At 44.1% G+C, this 21004-nt stretch overlaps 1 protein-coding gene across 3 annotated transcripts; it reads right to left on the reverse strand.

Moving 5' to 3' along the window:
- Positions 1-114: 114 nt before the first annotated feature.
- Positions 115-20351, reverse strand: pkn2a (protein kinase N2a). 3 transcript variants are annotated; one of them, XM_068602163.1, is made up of 23 exons: positions 20040-20351; positions 14379-14543; positions 13986-14121; positions 10156-10310; positions 7587-7716; positions 7285-7430; positions 6803-7016; positions 6213-6398; positions 5901-6010; positions 5642-5785; positions 5436-5511; positions 5002-5158; positions 4284-4404; positions 3696-3832; positions 3330-3405; positions 3030-3121; positions 2739-2915; positions 2442-2504; positions 2273-2349; positions 1979-2121; positions 1694-1801; positions 1477-1557; positions 115-1369 (listed from the first exon to the last, which is right to left on the reverse strand). In XM_068602163.1, the coding sequence occupies exons 1-23, from the start codon at positions 20058-20060 to the stop codon at positions 1166-1168; spliced, it is 2919 nt and encodes a 972-aa protein (XP_068458264.1). In that variant the 5' UTR covers positions 20061-20351; the 3' UTR covers positions 115-1165. The 3 variants fall into 3 exon arrangements, with proteins under 3 accessions (XP_068458264.1, XP_068458255.1, XP_068458275.1); XM_068602154.1 differs by having other exon boundaries at positions 4278-4404; XM_068602174.1 differs by lacking the exon at positions 20040-20351 and adding an exon at positions 18367-18568 and having other exon boundaries at positions 4278-4404.
- Positions 20352-21004: the final 653 nt, after the last annotated feature.

Consider the following 21004-nt stretch of genomic DNA (forward strand, 5'->3'; position numbering starts at 1 on the left):
AAAAAAGAATGTGTTCAGGTTCACCACAATCAGATGTTCATTTAGAAACGACCTCCTCTCCCAAAAAAAACAAGAGAAAACAATTGACATCCAGCTGAACTTACCGCTAAAATAATGAACTTTGTTTGATTTTATTGCTCCAAAAGATCCTGCGATACAAAGTGGCACTTAGATCTTTAGACCTGAAGTCAACTGGAACGCTACAGAGCAGCTAAAGGGCAGGAGAATATTAAATATTTAGCATTATTTCTTCCGGCCAACGATTTTTAATCTAATTTCCAACATTAGTAATGTGTTAAATTTAACAGCTTCGGTCACATTTAACACTGGATGGACTACTGCTTTATACAAAAGAGTATTATTATTACTACTATTATTATTATGTGGGTTCTTGTATGCAGACCTGGAAGCAAAGTGGGAAAAACAGGTGAAAACAGACAAAGATCGGGCCCCTAGACACAAAGACGCAAAGGGAAAAGACCCTCTCTTTGATTTCAAGTCGAGAAGCAGCAGTAGTAGTCGAGACGTCCGCGTGGTTGACCGCTCGGTGACGACGCTGTGAGCACTTCAAATCCTCTCAACACCTGGCGGCGGAAATGTCAAACTTTACAGTGAGATTAAATGTCCTTAAACTATGGCAAGGGCTTTGCAAATAAAGAAAAGGGAAAAACACACAAATAAAAATATACGACTGAATATAATCTGTACAGATCAAAAAAAAAACAACTGACGACAGCGACACTGAATAACATGATTGTGATGTTGCTCTCTTCTCAGAGTTTATATGAAAAACATTCTCAGTGGTCAGACAATGGACACGACAACGAGGTGTGCGGGAGGACGAAGCACTTGTCCTCGTTCGCAACAGAGTTCATTTGTTTTCTTTTCTTTAAAAAAAAAAAAAAAAACGTTCTTCATGTGGATTAAAAAATAAGTGGGGGTCCTGTGGAGGCTTCTGGACTTTCTTCTCAATGGCACAAAGTTTTGCCCGAAAGGCTCGGGGAGCCGCCGCGCTCGTTGCTCCTCAACATTTTTGGGGCGAGGATGAGGAAAGTTTTTTAAAAAAATGATGTGAGCTACAGTCATTGCTGTGTTGGTTGGTTCACAGTGTGTGTGTGTGTGTGTGTGTGTGTGTGTATGCATGTGTGTGTGTGTAGACAGGAAGCTAACACCAGTCAGCGATGTAATCAAAGTCAGAGAACATGTTCTGCTCGTCCGAGTTCAGCGCTCGGGGTTCTCTGGGCGGAGTTAAGATCGGAGCCTCTGAGGTAAATTCGTCGTCAAAATTGCTGACGTCGCTGGCGCCCTGAATCGTCGGCACGAACGGCGGCTTCACCTTTTTAGCCAATAGTCCGTTCCAATCCATGTTCTTCCCAGAAACAGAGGAGGGTCACGTTAGGGGAGTTATTTTTTTTCTTCTAAATTATAAAATGGATAAAATTGATCGTGCAAATGGTGTTTTTTCTGGTTTCTTACCCTGAAGAATAGATGTTTCTTAACCTCCTCTGCGTCCTTATCTCCTGCTCCCAGTCGTCTTTCTGGGTTCCTTCTCAGAAGCTGATCACAAGGGGAAGCATATATTAAACACACACACACACACACACACATACGTCATTAACTGCATGTTATCTCAGTTGTTTTGAATTTGAACGCATGAGACCGATTCCTTCCATCTCGGAGAATCACTACACACCCTCCTCATGATGGAGATGGCCTCGGTCGAGAGGAATCGTGGGTAGCGGACTTCATCATTGACGATGCTGTCGAACACCTCCTCCTCATCGTCGCCGGGGAATGGCGACTGAAAAAAAAAAAGATGTGCCAAAATGAAACAGGAAGACCCGACATCTGCTGCTGAATATGAATCACTGACAGTCAGGATGAATCAAACGGAGTCGCACTGCGCAACGACGCAAAAGTCCCTGAATGTTTGTCACATCGATTATAGATCATTCGTCAAAAGGAAACAAGGACTCACCTCCCCAACCAGCATCTCAAAGATGAGGACACCCAGCCCCCACCAGTCCACAGCGCGAGTGTACGACGTTTCAGTCAAAACCTCAGGAGCGAGGAACTCTGGCGTGCCGCAAAACGTGCTGGTGCGGTCCTTGAAACCCATTCCTGAAAGCGACACAGACGCCGTTGAATAACGGACCGATCTTCTTGTAACCGTCACCGTCTCTCACGCAAAACTGATGTGTTGAGGAGATTCAGGGCGGTGGTTTTTATTTTGAAGCTTTCATTTTCAGTAGAACGTGGCTCGCAGTTTTACCTTCTTTGCAAAGCCCAAAGTCAGCAATCTTTACATATCCCTCTGTGTCCAGGAGCAGGTTATCCAGCTTCAAATCCCTGCAAAGTGAAAAAGTAAAAAAGATCTTTGAGGACTTCACGCTCCTGATAGATGTGAAACTAAATTGAATGACTTTCCTCAAACTGCTCACCTGTACACAATCTTATGGTCATGTAAGAACTGTAATCCCAATACAACGCAGGCTGCATAAAATCTGCAAGCGAAAACAAAAGAGCCGGGATATCAGATTACAAGAGATTTACTGGTCATGAAGAAAATCTAAAATGGTAAAGAGGAATACAAATATTACACACTGGCGATTCCTAATAATAATTTCTGAACTCCTAAATCTAAGAAAAGAACGAGGCGAACCGAGTCGAAACGGCCCCAAAACCCGATTCGGTGACGGTGAGAACGTGCAGTCTGCTGGAGACATCGAGGTACTCACATGGCCCGGGGCTCGGAGAAAACGTCGGCGTGGATGTGCATCATCAGGTCGCCTCCAGCTGCGTACTCCATGACAAAACAAACGTGCTCCTGCGTCTGGAAACACGCAAACAGGTTGACCAGGAACGGGTGGCGGACGCTGTTGACCGCTTCGAAAATCCTCTTCTCGCACATCAGACTGAAGAAGAGAGAAGGAGGAGGAGGTGGAGGAGGCTGTGTGAGTCACGGCAGCATTTTCAAGTGCGGCTTCGCCGTGTATATATTTAGCTGCAGGAGCTTTAAAAACATTTACCTGTCCACCTCATCGCGAGCCACAATGTCGCCTTTCTTCAGCGCTTTGATGGCAAACATCTCACCTGTGCTTTTATATTCTGCTAGCAACACCTAAGGAGGGGAAGCACGGGAAGTTACAGCTTGATAAATACACTTGTATATAAGACTCACATAAAACACACTCCAGTAAATCTTAACTAGCATTTTTTTACTACTCTATGATATTTTTTGGGCAATAAGAACAAACGGGAAAATAAGAGACGGATTAATTGATAATGAAAAGTTGCAGCCTCCTGTCAGGTGATCAAATGAAACTCACCTTTCCAAAGTGACCACGTCCGAGCACTGCCACACATTTGAAGTCTTGGAGGCTGAAGTGGAACTGCTCTTCTTCCCTGGAAAAGAATCAGTGTTCAATTTAGTATCCAGTGCGAATCATTGTTGAGACGGCAGTTAAGCTGTGAAGACTCAAAGCCAGGGGGCAGCGTCTACACCCGTGTGACTGGTTCAGCTGCAGTGAACACTTGCATGTCAGAACATTAGGACGGAGCAGATGATGTCTAAAAAAGCAATAATGGTGACGCCCCCTGCTCACGTAAAATATCAAGACTCTCCTCTCTTCATTGTAAGAGTAAGTGAAGCTTCAAAAAGGAACACGACCAAGAGGAGCACGTGGACCGCTTACCTTATGACTGTGTCTTTCTGAAGGGCAATGAGCTCCAGGTCTGGATGCTGCATCTCCTGCTCCGCCAATCCGTCCAGGTCCGGCTTCACCGCCATGCTGTTCCTCTTGTTCAAGAAGTCAAAGGAAGCGAGGGCATCCTGCACAGAGGCAACACAGAGGAGAGGAAAGGATGTAAAGTTAAGAAATGCAACTAGAAATGATTACTGGAAAATTATAGTTGAATCTGTTGTGTGTGAATAATAATCACAAATATGCTTTGATAATCACTATAGAGTAAGATTGTATTATCGGCAGGGGCACACACATAAAGGAAAACCATTACATTTGTATTATCATTGACTATACATATGTAAAACTATATAGTTTAGTTTAACAAATGCTGAGACTATTACTCCACAAAGTGCTTCTTTGGTTGTGGATGATAAGCCAGTAATTGAGAAGATTTCATATGAAGTTGTTTTCTATACCACTTTGTGGACACATAGCGTTGTATTAGAAGACAATGGTCCAAAATTGGGTATCGTAATATTTAGCTCGCCCCCACAGCAGTCAACAACACCAGTAATGTCTGGATCTCTGTACCTGTACCTCCTCCTTGTCAGGCATCTTGTCCTCCACCAGCGGTTCTCCGATGTCGTCGGCTGCTGGGTAGTGTTTGGGTCCGGGGGTGGGCTCTTTGTCAAAGTCCAGCTTGGTCACCAGCGGGTCACTGTGCACCGGCAGAGGTACACGACTGTTGAGTTTTAAATCACCTTTTCATAGCTTTAGTGCGAGTTACTGTGATACGTTTCGAGTAGCCTCAGATCACACCAGACGCGACTTTTAAAAGCTCAGCCGCTTCAAAAAACGCCTGTGGAGCGGCGCCTGCGCGCACAACCGGGCGATAAAACTTACTTTACAAAATGGATTCAAACAAACATGGCGCTCTTGCCTTTGCTGTGTGTCTTCTGAGCAGCAGAGTCGTGTTTCCATCTAGAATTGTAAAGCTCTTCGTGATTAAATACCGCTAACATTAGCGCCTCGTCAGAGGTTGCCATTTTCTTTTGAATTCCCCGCTGTTCATACCACACAAAACCAGGAAGGAATAAAGCCCGCCTCTTGCTTGATCCGATTGGCTGCCTTGGCCGAGCGTGACGGTGATGAGCTGTGCGACTCTGCGCCTTGCGCTTAAAAGTTGAGAATGAACGCGATGCTTGGCGTTTAAAAAGGCGCGCATGAAAGGCCGTAACATAGGAAAACAACGGTTTTGAGAGTCGCGTCTGGTGTGATCGGCCCTTCGGTCTGTGTATTTTGTGTGTTTTAGTACCTGCTGGGTGTGGGTGAGCCGGGCAGGCTGCTGGGCCCGGTCTCGGCCGCCTGCGGGCTGAAGGAGTTGGTGCTGACGGTCGGTATGGCTCTCCTCACCAGGCGGCCCCAGGTGGCGATGTTGATGTTCATCTGAGGGGCTCGCAGGAAGGTTATACCTGATCACGAAGAGGCAAATGAGACAAAGAGCAAAGAGGGGGGTGACATTTGTAAAGTAAAGTGAGAAAGAGAGGAGAATAAGATGGAACATGTCAATATTACACAAAAATCTCTGTTTCCCTGGAAATGAATGAAAGTTGAATTCTTGATTGAGTGAATCCAAGAACCATAACATCAACACCATCCAGGCTTGTTTCAACACATGTAGGTTGTTATGTCTGAGATCACAATAGAACATCTTAAATAAGTGTGAGGTAACGTTGAATGATGACTGACCTTGCTGCTTCGAGAAAATCTTCTTTTGTCTTTGTAACTTTGGTCGTCTCTCAATGACAGGATTGAAAAATGTCACCTGGAGAAGATAAATGCAAGTAATTTTCAAAACACAGAAAGCTGGTACAACCGTATGGATGAGGAAACACTGACATTACAGACGTGTGCACACATTCAGGGTGTTATAGTCGGTGTGACTTTGTGAGCACCTCAGCAAACAGCATCCCCTGAGGCTCCAGGTACAGACACATCCCATGGCGCTGGTTGTCCAGGAAGTCCTCCAGTCGCAGGAACTTGACAGCGCAGAGCGAACGCCAGTCGCGCCAGTACACCGAGATCTCCAGCTCACGAGACTACAGGACAGAGCAACAACACACACACACACAAAGGAAACAGAGTTGAAACATGCTGAATGTGTTGCTCAAACAACACTGAGATGAAGGTCGAGGGCAGAAATGTGTGTGTTACCCGGTCCAGCTCCAACGTAAACTTCTGGTCCCAGGCCTGGTTACTGACCGACCTCCAGCTCGTTTGGCCGACTACCGTGTTGTCCAGCTTCAATACGGCACTGATCTCATCTGAGGAAACACACACGCGCGCGTTATTCATCAAGTACTGTTGTATGAACGATGGCCCGATCGAGACTGCAATTCAGTCGGCATTGCGGACAAGGTCATTTCTCTTAAAAGTAAATATGTTCCAGCTGTGATTCTTTGTGTAGCTCAATGTAACCGCAGACTTTTAAACGCTTGTATGTTGCAGTGGTCGAGCTCCACTCACTGGAGAGCTCCTCGCTCTTCGTCTGGTTCCGCGAGCTCACGCCGCGGTTTCGGTTCGCTCGGCTGATGAAGGATGAGCGCGTCTCGCTGGGGCTCCAGCCGGGCAGCGGGACGGATGCAGCTTTGGAACGACCGGGGACGTTTTCCAGGAGGTCCTGACAGCCCATGAGCCTCACGTCTAACGTGCCTGGAAAGTTCAATTTAATTCAGTTTATTTTTGTACAAATACAGGATTTGCCTCGGAGGGCTTCACAATCTGTACACATGACGTCTCTGTCCCAGGACCTGACATCAGATCAGGAAAAACTCCCAAAATAAATATAGTAAAAACCCTTTTACGGGGAAAAAAGGGAAGAAACCTTCATAAAGCAACAGAGGAGGATCCCTCTTCCCGGATGGACAGAAGCAATAGATGTCATGTGACCAGAATGAGCAACGTAACAGAGTTACAGCACACTACATGACTGTGACAGAAACTATTCATATAATGAGCAGTAGACATGGACCATGATCCAAATAGCCACAGTCCATGTCACAGTCAAATCATCTACATGCACCCAATAACCATCACTGCGTCTTTGGTGCCGTTACCTGTGAGTGCCGCGGGCTTCGTCACGGTGCTGTACTGGTTCTGCGTGGAGATGATGCTGGATCTGGGGCTGAGGACCGGCGAGGACAGCAGGGACAGCTCCTCCACGATGCTGCTGCTGCGAGGATGGTTCTGAGGCAACTCGTTGAGGCGCTGCTCCAGGGAATACCGCAGGAGGTCGAGCTTTTGACTGGACTCATTAAAACGAGCCTGGGCCTGGACAGAGGAAGGAGGGAAGGAAGTGCAGAAGGAAGCAAAGGAGGGTGGGAGGAAAGGAAATGGTGAAGGATAGAAAGAGATCATCTATTAGAAGGACAGTCTACTTTAATTGAGCGGATCATTTTAATTAAAAAAGGCAATGAAAGTGCACTGCAGGTCTAAAGTGATGCGAATCTTTTTCCTTCTGGTTTTAAATCGCCACTGTGTACACAAAGGGGGGATGATGGAGGGAATTTTACATGGACATGCAAACACAAACATCTACCTCTGAATGTGCTCTTTTCTCAGTGACTTTTCCCGTGCCCAGGAGCTTCATGACGTTCTTGGCTCCCTCGGCTACGGCGGACTCTATCTTGGCGTGGTGACACAGCTCCTCCACCCGAAGGTCCAACGGGCTGATGATGGGCTTGTCTGGAGGACAAGAAAGGAAATCATTGTTTCATTTAAAAAAAAAAAAGAGAGAAAATGTTCATAAGACCTTGGCGTGCACTCAGAGTAGCATTTATCCTCCAAAGTCATGCGGGCCAATTGTGTAAAATGTATCACTGAGTGCGGGCGGAGGCTCACCCATCACGTCGTTGTTGTCGAAGCTCAGCTCGCTGGCCTGGCTGGACTTGAGGATCTGCATCCGGATGAACTCTATCTTCGTCTTGCTGTCCTGGAGCATCTGCTGGGCGGTCGCTAGCAACTTACGATCCTAAGATAGAAAATTAGAAAATTAGAAATGTCTGTTGGTGGGGAAATATCACACGATAACAACCTACATTGTTACACATTAACGTTTAAATCAAAGATTGTGTTGTTTTGTCTTCCGTAAAAAATAAATAACTGGATGTCAGGACTTTAAAGCAAAGCATATCAATGGTCTTCACTTTAGATGAAGTCAACAAACATAACCAATACTTAAATAACGAGAAGTAACTACTGAATTAATCATGAATTCCAGCATCTTTCTATTTACTAACACTTTACACATGATGTTATTCATCATCTATAAATCCTTAATACTTCCTTTTACAAATGGGCAATCCATCATTTATAAAGCACACCATCCCTCACCACTTATTGTGTTTTGATGTTGCTAGCATGTAACACAAACAGACAGGACGTCAGTTCATGCCCTTTATTGGAGCCAAAGAACGAGTGACCACATGGAAAATCGTAATCATCAAAAAAAAAAGAAGCGGAATCTCATTTTGTGTTGTAATTGCCGACACCCGCACACACCCACCCACCCACACACACACATACACACTTAAATCCTGGTTGTTGATGACGCCGCCGCATGCAGGAAAGACCTCTGTCCAGCAGGCATTTCCTCTCTGACATCAGGACTATTTCCAACTGGAAGGTTCCTCCGTCCGTCCGTCCGACCGGGGAGGTCACAGCATTTTGTAAGCGACCTCCCCGGTCAGACAGAGGCTCCTTCAAGACACTGGGGCTCATGTGTCAGTCCCGTTTACTGAACTACAGTTACACACCGAGGCTCTGCAGCGACGTCTCTTTTCCAAACAACACTCACATGAACACAGAGTCAGACACCTTTGTGTTATTGAACAAATAAAAAGGACCTATGTCTGGTTAAAATAAGATATGACGTGAAGCAAAGTTCGACATCACACAGTTTTTAAAGTGCAATCCTAACCTGTCTTTTCAAAAATAGTTTGTGTCAGTTTAGAACTGGTCGCATATTAGCGCACATTTCCATTACTGGACAGTGAAAGTTATGAGCGCATGGTGCAGATCTTGTTACGTTTGGACGGAGCCGGGCTTCATATTCCATCTTCTCATCCAACTCTCGCAGAGAAAAGATAATTAAAGTATTTCCATGAGTGTCAAGCTATTCCTTTAAAAAGGATTCTCACTTGTTGCATTACATCACCGGCTAATGAGAGACTCACGACTGAAACTCTGCACTCCACTAAACCGTCTACTACAAAGTGGCTTCAATTACTACTGAGACGTACACGGGAGGCGGGATGAGCGGCTCTCGCTGCTCCAGCTGTTTTCCTCTGTTCTGGTAACTCGCACACGGGGTCGCAGCTAAATGATAGTTCTGCTCACTCTGCGCATTAGAGGAGCCACAAAGAGCTTTGTGAACAAACAGCGCTGCATATGACACAGTGTGTGTCAGCGTCTTCTCAGCGCCTTCCTCCTCCCCTGCAGACCGCTTGTCAAAATGGGATTGAGCCTTTAATAAAACAAGTCTCTCATAATGACTAAATAAATAAGCATTGGGATTACCGGCGGCACACGTTCATGCCGGTAGCTCCTATGAACTTCACTACATATTGTTCTAAATGGCGTACGACGTCTGAAAAGGAAGCGTGGGGGGGGGTTTGGCTTAGTTGCAGCGAACTTTGAGACAATCCTCACCCGCGGCCGACCAACCAGCCAGACCTGCAGGGCCAAAACACCACCAAACTGCCCCAGAGAGGAGAGCCTAAGGCGGAAGCTAAGCTAACGCAGCTAGGACCTCAGGCTGCTCTACCACCCGGCCTACTGATGACTGTGTGATGGCCAATTGCGGGGAAAATAAGACGTATGAAAGCAGTGGGAGGTTATTGAGCTGTTTATATCATGATCATGCTACAATGAGGTGAAATTCAGGCAGCTACTGAACACTTATTAACATCTATTCATTTAAAATGATGGTTTGAAACTTGAGGGTTTGACACCCCGGAAGGCGGCGCAAAAAAAAAAATAATCAGGGAAAGCATTTTACTTCTTTCCTTCAGCTGTGTGATTTCCTGTTATCATTTTTTCTGTTTTCTGTTATTGAAACAAATTAATTCAAACAAGAGGAAAGATATCGTACAATTTGAGTGGTGGGGCAGACAAACTTTGACACAGGAGTTTGCGTGGCGGTTCATTTGTAAACTGAAGGATTTTTTAAAACCAGATAGTTTGGACGTTAGTTTTAGTATTCACTCGATTTTTCTCTCCTAAATACATTTGGTCAATGTGTTTGTTCAAAATCGTTATGATTGTGCGACTGTTCGAGTCCCTATGTTGCTTTTGCCAAAATACATTGACTACAGAAGTGAGACCTAGCTTGAATGAAAGTGTAATAAACCTCAACACGGCACAGCTGATGTGTCTGCGTTACAGTGACCTCTCGCCCACTGACGCTTACCTTGGAGGGCCCGTTGGAGTACATCAGGATCATGTTCTCTGCACCCTGTTTGACCTTGAGCTCAATGTCGTTCATTCTTTTCAGGGCGGCCAGGCGGCTGCTGCTGGTGCACATTCTCGCCTCACTGTTGGGCGTATCGGGGGTCAAAGGGCATTCTAGGGAAAGGCCAAAGAAAAAGTATGTGTTTTAATGTTAAGGCACAGAGATAGATAGAACTTCAGTCCTTGCGTAATATATGCAGACAGGTCTAGTGTTTATAATTTTAGATGGTTTATTCACAAAATACTCCAAAAACTACACAAGACAACGTTAAGATTTGATCAGTAAGAATTTCTGTTCAATAAATGTCTCAATTGGACTGGATGGGTCTTTTACACAACAAGTGTGCGTGTTTATGTAAGGACAAACATTACAAACATGTGATTACAACCCAGAACACACAAATATTCAGTTTAATTTGTTATGATGCTTGGATTGTCAGGAACTATAAATCAAAAAGGCAATCACTGCCTATTGCAAAATGCAAATTCATTTTCTGTCATCTCATTGTCCCTCTCCTGCAACGTGCTGGACAGCAGAGGGAAACCCTGCAGTCATCGCTATTCTGAGCAACTGAAAAAACAAAAAGGCAAAGACAACACCACTTCATATGTTAATGTGATGTAATCATTTATGACAATATCACCAAAATGATGTCAATTTTCGAACTTTGCTTTTGCATTCCAGACTCCTAACATCAGTGCTACTGGGCCAATGTAAATTGAGGCTTTCCAGAACATCATGCATTCACACAAACACACCACGCAGACACACAAAGTGAAAACGGAAATAAGTTCTGGCCGATGAGATCAATGTTTTCTAGTGTTGTTTTTTTTTTGGTCGTGTCAGGACTCGAAAGGTGCAGAGAAAAGCCCTCGCCAGGCCGATCGCTGCAGCTCAGAGCGAAAACATTTTCTCACTCGTGAGATGGGCAAGAAAACCTGCCTGACTTCTCCTGACTTGACTTGCAAGTTCAGTTTCAGTTTTTATTGCATCACGAAGCAACCGCTTTCAGAAACGACCCAAAGAGTCGAGGCCACATCCAGAACACCAGCAACGTGTTGAATCTGGATGAGGGTCCACCATGTGCAGAACTGAAAGTTATTCAGCTCAATTCTCTTCTTTTCACTAAAAATGTAATTGGACTGAAAAAAAAAAAGCAAGACTTTAAGCAGACTTATTAATACACATTCTGAATTCCCTGAAGGAGTCTCGAGTTCATCTATTTGAGCATGAACTAAAATAACAGCGGTGAGGAAAATCATTTATTTTGGAAGACGCCGCCAAACAGATAACAATAACCAGCAAGCGGGTCTGTGATTCATTAATTCTGAATGTTTTATCCAAACAGTTACTAAGAATTCTTTTGAACACCTGCGGGATATGGACAGAAGGGAAGCATGGGACTCTTTGAACTGCGAGCCTAAATGATTCATCTAATGACCCTTAATAAGCTGAGAAGACGGGAGGATGTTAGCCTTCCCGGGGCAACCCTCTTGCACACACAGACACACACAGAGGGGGGCAGGGCTAGACGGGAAAAACAGAGTGGCCATTTCTAGATTCTCATCCAAACCACACGTGTAGAAAAGCCTGTAGAGCGAGGTGAGAATTTACCAGGGACTCGGGGCAAAACTAACTTTAGTGTTTATAAAATCCAGAATTTAACGGTCAAGACTTTGTACTGTCACCGTCGTTACGTAATATCACTAGAGAGTTGGTTGTGCAAAAGATAAAGACACGCTTAGAAACACACGTGTGAAATTTCAGCGCGTGCATCCCGACTACAATTGGGGATTTCCTCTCCGAGTGAAGGGGGGCGGGAGTTGTGTTCAAGGTCTTATCGAGCCAAGAATTCAAGGACCCCCGCCCCTCAGCAGTTCAGCCCACGCTGGGCCAGAGGACAAGATACTGAGCTACCGAATAGCTGCAGGGCTGATGTCACTGCTGGACAGCTGACAAGGGAAACCCTCCCTCAGATTAACCCCATCTGTATCCGACGAGAAGGCAACGAGAGAATCACGCCAACGTGACTGTTAACAATTACATCATGGTTTGGAGAGCTGGTCCTAAAGCCGGCGTGGGTGTTTTGTCATTCGAGATGTGATAACTGGAGGGAAAACAGACTGGACTTGTATTCCCGGATAGGGATGCACCAATCCGATACAGATACCTGGGCTTTGAGTATCGGCCGACGCCGAGTACTGAACCAATACCATCGTTAAATTGATAAGCAGTTTGTCTCTCTGTCTGCCTCAGAGACTGAGAGCATCTTGTTAAAAGTCAGGCTTGACTTAAACATTGTTTTCCAAACTTTGTAAAACTAAATGTAGGAAATTAATTAATAAACATTACTGGAATGTTATTCATCATTAAATCCAACACCAAAAGCTTGGTAAAAAAATTAATCTTCTAAACATGCATAAAAACTGAAATGAACAGCTTTTTGAGACAGTATTGCCCAATATCTGATTTGACATAACTTGGGGAGTAAACTGCTGATCTCGGGGACGAACGACTTTATGAGCGAGCTCATACGTGACACAAGGACCCGACTGGTGACCTCGCATCAGAGCCGCCGCTCGCAGACAGCTCAGAGAGAGCGAGCTGGTCCGTTTCTGGCCTCCGCTGAGCGGCGGAGAATAACCAGAGCCCCCGTCGAACATGCTCCTGGAACCAAAACACATTTTGGCTGCTTGCGGAGGCAGAGCGACTCTTTTCCTACTTAATTCAGGAAACAAGTGCCGCCTCCTGCGGATTCGAGAGCAAAGCGCAGTTCGACGAGTCGCCTCGTGACCGCCGACCCGAGCCGCCCATCAGCTCCGTCTCCATTAATTTTTTGCGACGGCCGGCGACATTCCCCTGGCGTCGCGTCACTTAAAAAGAAAGCCCTCGTTCATCAGATTGAGAGTCAGCGAGTCGGGCTAAATTTGTTCCCACTTAAGATAACCATTTACCAAGATGACCTCCCTTCCCTCCCCCTTCTCATCTACATCCTAATGTCAACTGAACCGGCGGGGGGATGTGTTAGTAACACACAGACAAATACCATTCCTTCTCTTCCTGAATTCAACCAGACCCTCACCACCAACAAGTGCTGCATGAAGCGACTCATGTAACAAAACTACATTATGCTGCGGGTAACTCTCCACAAACTCCATTGTTGTTGACAATTGCACAGGAGCAGGCTTTCAACGGCCTCATTGTAACCGTTGCTGGAATGTGGAATGCAACAATGTCACCCGCTGGAGAGTGAGTCACCTCTAAACACTCGGAGTGCTGTGTGTGTGTTCATATAGGTGTTGGTCTGACACGGCACCGACAACATTATTCACGCCATACTTCCCCGTTACAATAAAACGGTATCTGGGAGGGAACGCTAGACAGATAATGACAATACTTGGAAGAGAAGTCGCCGTTTTTTGGTATTACACCGGGACAGAAATCACAGATTTTAGGTGATTTTGGCTCGGACTCTCTCTACAATCACAAGACAGCCATCAAACAAGTTGGCAAATAAATAAACTGTAATAACTCACTCATGCTTGAAATGATCAGCTAAAATAAATTGTATTTGAACTATAATGTGGGCAATATTTAACTAATCCTACAAACTTGAATGGGACGCTTAGACACAAGGAATAAGGAGCGGATGTAAAAGAGCACAACAGTGATATAATTGTACAGAAGTGATGTATATAGAGCACTAACTCATGTCAACTGTCCTTACTACTTGGTCAATGTTGACTTAATCCTCTGGGGCCACTTTGCTGTCATGTTTCTGTTGTTACCTAGAAGTTCGTCGGGGTCTTTGACCACAATGTGGGCGTTGAGCTCCTGCAGGTCCTGGTGAAGCTCCTCAACCTTCTTGTTAGATTTTTTCAGCATGTTGTCCACATACGCCAGACTCTTCTTGTCTGTGGTGACCTGAGAGGAGAGGAGAGTTCAGAAAAGTTGACAGTTCATCAAATAGAAAAGATTTTAAAGGGAACCTTTTTTAAAAATGTCAGTTTACGAGTAAAGGGAGTACTTTCAGCCGGTGAAAACAGTTGTAAAATGCATTTGATGTCGAACTTTGATCTGCGATCCCGTCTACGTTACCCAACTTTTATGGAAGTGAATGTAAAAAAAAGTAGTTCAGCTTTGAGAGAAAAACTCTCCGCAACATATTCAGAGATTTTTACCTTTCGGAGGTTCTCGGCACCTTCTTTGATCTTCAGCTCTTTGCGGATCTCGCGTCGGATCTGCTCCTTGATCTCATCCAGCTTCTGTTGAACCATGGTGTCTGACAGGTCCAGGTTGTGTCCCAGACCCAGTCGCTCCGCCACCAGCTGGCCCCTGGCATCCCCCTAAAAGGAGGACAGCAGAGGAGGAGGAGGAGGAGAAAAAAAGAAAAAAGACGAGATGAGAAGATAACGTGGAATGTATTTAAGAAGAGGTCAGCAAAGGGAGGAAGAGGCAAACGGGATAATAGAGAAAAAGGAGGAGAGGACATGCAGAGGTCAGAGGACTGGCAATATTTGAGCAGCAACTGACAAACAGGACTCATCAATATAAACAGAAAGCAGCACCAACAATATTATAACAGACAATATTTCAAAACAGCTGAGGCTATTGACCCATAAAAAAAAATGCATTTCCGTTTTTTTAACGAGTGCCAGCTCATGACAGCAGTAAGGAAACGATAAAAACAGACTCATCCCGCAGTGACGGAGTCTCTCATAATAACCACCAACATCAGTTGATCAGTGATAACGTCCAACTTACAGGTTCTACACCGAAATAAACAAAGCTAGAACGACTTAAAATGCACCGCAGATGGGTTCTGTTCCAACACGAGGCTCAGAGATTCGACACCAGCAGCCAAAGCAGAGTTTTGAGAGGTCGCCCCAGTGTGGCGGTGTGTTTTGAACTTGAGCTAACCTCTGGACACGGCGCTTCACTGCTGCCGTCAGTCACCATTTACTTGCATCCTTAAAGCCTTCACCTTAACTAAAGAGGGATTAGAGGTCACTTCCTGAATGGCTGCAGCTTTAAAGTTCATCATGAATACAGTAGTGCACCAGTTATCAGTCATCTGTTATTTCTCTGTTATCTGTCAGTCATGACAGCATAAACCAAATTATGAACCAAAATGTAAAGCCTGCCCCCACTGTGGTGCTACCAACTGCACAATTAGTTATTATATGCATAAACATTGTTATTCAACATCCGTCACGGAGAACAACTTTGATGTTTTGGAAAAAGCATCAATGTAAACTCAAACCGACTTGTCCAGACAACAAAAACGATGAAAAGAGGATCCAGAACTCAGTGGAACTTTACTGTAAAAACAAACATTTCACAGTTCAATTGAAATGTTTAGACATAATGCAACTAGCCTCAAGTCAGTGGGCTGCTGCTAAAAGTACAATTGCCTGACGTAAGGATGGTAAAAAGACGGCTCAAGTCTACAAGGCATGACATCTTTCTGCCTCACCTGAACGTCGTCCGTTTCAGCGAACTCCATCTCCAGATCAGTCGAACCGACCCTTCCTCGCATTTTCTGCTGACCAGCGCCAACTATCATTACATGTGCTCTACTGAAGTTCTGTTGGGTGAAATGATATGCTCCTCCACAGAGGTTCGGCTACACAATAGCTGGCAGAGGCTCAGTCCAAAGCCACACACTCATTTACTCAAACAGTACCCGATTTCCTACAGCTCACTCATTCTGCTCTCTCTTTCTCACACAGATCGTTGACATCAACAGGGAAGATAAACCGTCTGAGCGATGACGGTCAAATCCCTCTTAGCTTCTAACTCTGTGAGGTCAGAGCAGCCCAGAATGGGACCTAATCTCACTCCAGGGAGAGGACTGTGTCTAAAATTAACCCACGTTAAAAACACAACACTGGCTGTCCATTGTGTCCTCCCCCCGTGGAAAGCGACTTGTGTAGAGGAGGAGGAGCAGGAGGAGACGCTGTGAAACAACGTGTAGAAACAACACCCCCACGACTGAAAGGAAGGTTCAAAGCAGTCAGGAGTGGTGTTCAAGTCTGAGTTTAGATGATGGAGTTTTATCGATTAAGAAAAGCATGCTTCTTTTTCATTGTTTAAAACAGAAGAGCTCGTAGGAATCAACCTTGCAAAGTTGCCACTAAAAAGGCACAAAGCAGTAAAGCGCCATATAAACTGTTATCCTTACTACCGGTTCAATGAAAATGCAAGGTTTCCCAAAATGTTGTATTTCAGAGGCGGCCATCTCACCTCAAACAAAGACCAGAACCACCTTCACTCCAGGAGAAGAGGCCATATTTCACATCATTTAGGCCGTCATCTACTGACTCAATTGATCATCATCAAGCAAGTTGCGTCATCGGTGTGCCTCGGCTAAATGCTCCTCAACTGAAGATTTCATATAGGTACAAATCATGACAAGTAAAATATGGGACTTCCATGGGCCCTTGTGAAACCCCCACTCTCCTATAGGTGCTCACTTGAGAGGAAACTATATTGCACATATCCTGGACTGAGGCTGCTTGATGACTCACAGGTAAAATGGAGGTCACAACTCCTGGAAGTGGAAGAACAGTGTGTGTGGGGGTGTGGGAGGGGGGGGAGAGCAGCTCTCTTCTTCACTGCCCTGCTAAACTTGTTTGCACTGTAGCCGTGTTTGCCCAATGCGGTATGAGGACAGCATGAGGACACCCTAAAGGGCCTATTTTACTGTGAAACAATGCAAGGAAATCCATGAAAGGCCGATCAGATAAGGTGGAAATAAATCAGCTAGCGGACCCGCAGGGTCTGCATTTTAATTTGAGATCAAAGAAAGAAACTACAGCAAAAGAAGGAGAGCAGGAGCTTATTTGCAGGATTGGTTTCACCTCTTGTTTCTTTGTGACTGCAATACTTCCCCGAGTTGCTCATTTACCTGTGTGGCCCTTATCATTTCATAATGCGTTGCCTTGTCAAGAGGAACGCCGCCACACCAAGAACTCCAGACTTATGAGGTTCAAAGACGAGTGAAGCAGGAATTGTAAGCAAATGTTTCCAGTCATAGCACAATGCACACACTTTGTGATGGATTGAGGGAACTTGTTCTTGTCAGTGTGGCTCTGCTTGCTGCTCTGTGGATTGTTTAAGGCGTACAACAAATGAAAGTCTAAATGCTGTGTTTTATAGTTTATATGTTGTTCTTTTTCAAACTTAACTGTTTTGCACTTTATTATTATTATTATTATTATTATTATTCACTTTGTCGAACAGAAGAGAAACGTACTTTCAATCTTCTGTGTGTTTGCACAAATGTAAAATTTACAATAAAGCTGACTTTGATTATTACAAAAATTAAAAAGGAGGTGCTTCGTATTTTTTTATTTTGTTGACTAAAATCAAGATATTCATCTTCACAAAATAAAAACAATAAGCTCCAGCTATGAACTGCATTATACAATAATGAAACTGGTTGGAAAGCTCTTTTAGTGCCTCAGACATAAAAGGAAACTGAGGTAAAAGCAAACATTAGGTCTGAGCCTCAAATGTAAGCAGGTTAACTTGCACTTTAAGCCTGAAAGCCTCAAGTCCAACAACAAGAGCTCCATTCAGACAATAGGACAATGGAAAAAGTTGAGGCCACTATCCAGGCTCATGCTTAAAAAGCCAAGCCGTCGCCATTACTGCATGAGGCCTACCTCAGACCTACAACCTGACACCCGGCTGTCTGACCCCACAGCTGGCTGCAGAGTACTGGCCACAGCCTGGTGCTCTGCTGCCACCAGAAATAGCAACACGGGCTAATAAACACGGATCCTACAAATGCTGCCTTCACACAAGCCTTAGACATATCCCATGTCAAGTCAAACTTCAGGTAACCAAATGTATTATTTACATTTGAAAACATTCCGGCCTCACAAAGTTGTTGATGCATGCAATGAGGGAGACTACTTCTGTAAACATGTTCCCCTCAAATACATTTGATTTACAATTGTGTTTCAGTCCAGAAAAGCACAAGTTATCAAATATCATTATTGGACCATAACAATTATTGCATTTGGGCTTTAAATATTTTTGGATAGCCGTTTTTCCTTTGGGTCTTTTGCAGTCCACTCGGTGAGATTGAAATGTTTTGAAATGTGATTTGTCAGTGCGTATGTGAAGCTGCTATTTTAACAGAGCTAACCATACACTCACCTTCTATTTCTGTTGTGCAGTTTTAAGATCAGCTTCGCTTTAGCAACACACCTGTTCCTATTGCAGCTTGTTATCGGTGCACTAGACACTGAAACAGGAAGAGCTCTCATTCAAACCAAGCTTCCAGTTTCTTTTACCAATGACTGGTGATTTATTCTATTATGGTTCAACTGTGTTCAGAGGACTTTTGTAATTTTTTTTTCTCTACGCTTTCTACAAACTAAAAGCCTGAAAGACCAGAAAGTATATGGAGTGTTCCACTCATACATTCGACTAACAAATCAAGCCTTTGTGGCAGGTGACCACACACTTTTGATTCATCAACTCTGAATCATAATGTGTTTGCAATATGATCAATCATTATCAGCCAGCTGTGATGGTAAAATAGCATGCACTACTTTACATCACCTAGTCTGGCTTAGTTTTAAACTGTCCTAGTAGTATGATTGGATCCCAAATAAAAAACATGTTTATCCATGTCTGCCTACAGCAGTTCTGACATCAGCTTATGGTTTTTAGACTGACCATTTAAATTCAATACAGCCACCGTATTAAAATATTGTTCATGACTAAAATAAATAAAGTATCCTGAGCCGTATTATTATTTAATGGTCCAGTGAATGCATCACTTACATGACAACAGGGTAGGTCATCCCCACCTGTTGCCTCAATGTACAACAGCAGCGAGGATCAAATGAATACAAAACACTTGGATTTACGCCTCACACAAGTCTTAGCTCCTTTATCTGCTGTCACCACTCTCCCGCCCTGTGCAGATGAATAATAGCGTGTGACTTATCATACTGGTCTTAGCTTTGACGTGAATACAGTTTGGGCACTGTAATGCTGAAGCTAAGGCGAGACTGCACTCCAAGAGGGATTAGATACAAGGTGTGGATGACTTGTAGGTCTTTGGATGTTTTTTTTCAGAAAGACTCATTTTAGGTCTGACGTCACTCAAGTGAAACCACATTAATCAGTGAGTCATGACTGTTCATGGAGAAGAATGAAACATGACTGTAATGCCTGTGTGCACTTGGTCCTTATTTTAAATACCAACATGAGCACTTGCAAGTTAGAATAGACATTTTATGACTTATTTTACATTATAGTAAGGTCATCCGGTCTATAACGTGTTCGATAACTTAAAGTCAAAGTAAACCAGCTCTTTATTAAAAAGAAACCTGAACAATTTGAACTGTGTTCCCAAAGCGCGTGCACATAATAAAAAAGAAAAGTGTGACGTTATCGGTATCTTACGGCAACACACGGAGGACACTGTTTATTTTCCCAAAGTAACGCAGGTTAACTCAACGGTAGCTTTAAGTTAACGTTCAACAACCATGATTTGACTTCATCGACAGCAACACTAACGTTTACACGTTTTTTTCCACAACGGCCGTGCCACGAATTAACACAGCACAAAACCACCGGTTTAAAACTTGGATATTTCAGGATAAATAACTTTGGATAATTGTTTTCCAGGCCTCAATCCATCGATAATTCCCAGACAACTCTTTGGGATCTGACGTTAGCACAGGCCCAACACACACATACAACACCACCGACTCCCAGCGACCCGACTTTGACACAATAATACTGTTTACGAAGTTGTGCTTCAATCTCTGGAGCGAGTTTGCGCACTTTTCGCAACAGTTGTCAACTTTTCCTACCTGCACGGAATCGGCGGCCATCTTGGTTTTCGCCTTTGAATCAAATCCTACGGGGAGAGAGGAGGGGAGGTGGAACTCCAAAAACAAGCCTTGTTTTAAGTTTCCCTCTCTGGCGACCAAAAAAAGGAGATTATTTTGACCAAATCATCGGTCATCTCGGGCCCATGGGGCTTTCCATGTCGTCTTCGCACTTCATTGACGCCGCCACGCCGTCCTGGAGGGTGGACTGGTGTTCATAAATAATAATAAAAAAAAAAAAGCTGAAGCATAAATCTGTCCCAGAGCAGTTGGAGAAAGAGGCGGTGGTTAGAGTGGAAGCGTCCGCCCAGAGGAGCTGGAGTGCCGCTGCCCGCAGCCCGGACAGTTGGCTCACACGTGATCCAAAACTTCATTGAGTCTGGTCCCCTCACTTCATGCTCATAACCTGAAATCATCCTGGGGTCAAATAGGGGGGAAAAAAAACATGTAATGTACGTCAGGGTGATTCACATGTTGGATAAAATATAGTAAAATTAATGTGTAGACAAATTAAATCCTTCATTTACGATAGACAATCCTAACTTCATAGATATATGATTTCAGACGAGGTCGGCCTATTGAGAATATCACTGAAAAATGCTTAATTATTAGTAAAAGTGACATCATTTTACGCAGGTAGATGTGCAAAGGTATTACTACTGAGGTAAATTTAAGAACAGTAGCAAAAGTAAAAGTACCTCATGCAGAATGGCTACAGCATTATAATTCACATCTTGACATAGTCTCTCAATTTGAGTACATAAAAGTACTTCAAAATACAATAAATATTGTAGTTCTATTGTAATTTTTTAAAGCATTAACATGTATACAGTATCATGTAAAGGTGGATATAACTTCAAACGTGAACTGTCTATTTATAGAAAGGCATCATATATCTCTCTCAAAGTAACAACTAATTATACCAGGTATCTACAAATGGGTAAAAA

This window comes from Clinocottus analis, unplaced genomic scaffold, assembly GCF_023055335.1.
Source record: "Clinocottus analis isolate CAN_PGR_092001 unplaced genomic scaffold, fCliAna1.0.p SCAF_11, whole genome shotgun sequence".
Taxonomy (NCBI): Eukaryota; Metazoa; Chordata; class Actinopteri; order Perciformes; family Cottidae; genus Clinocottus; species Clinocottus analis.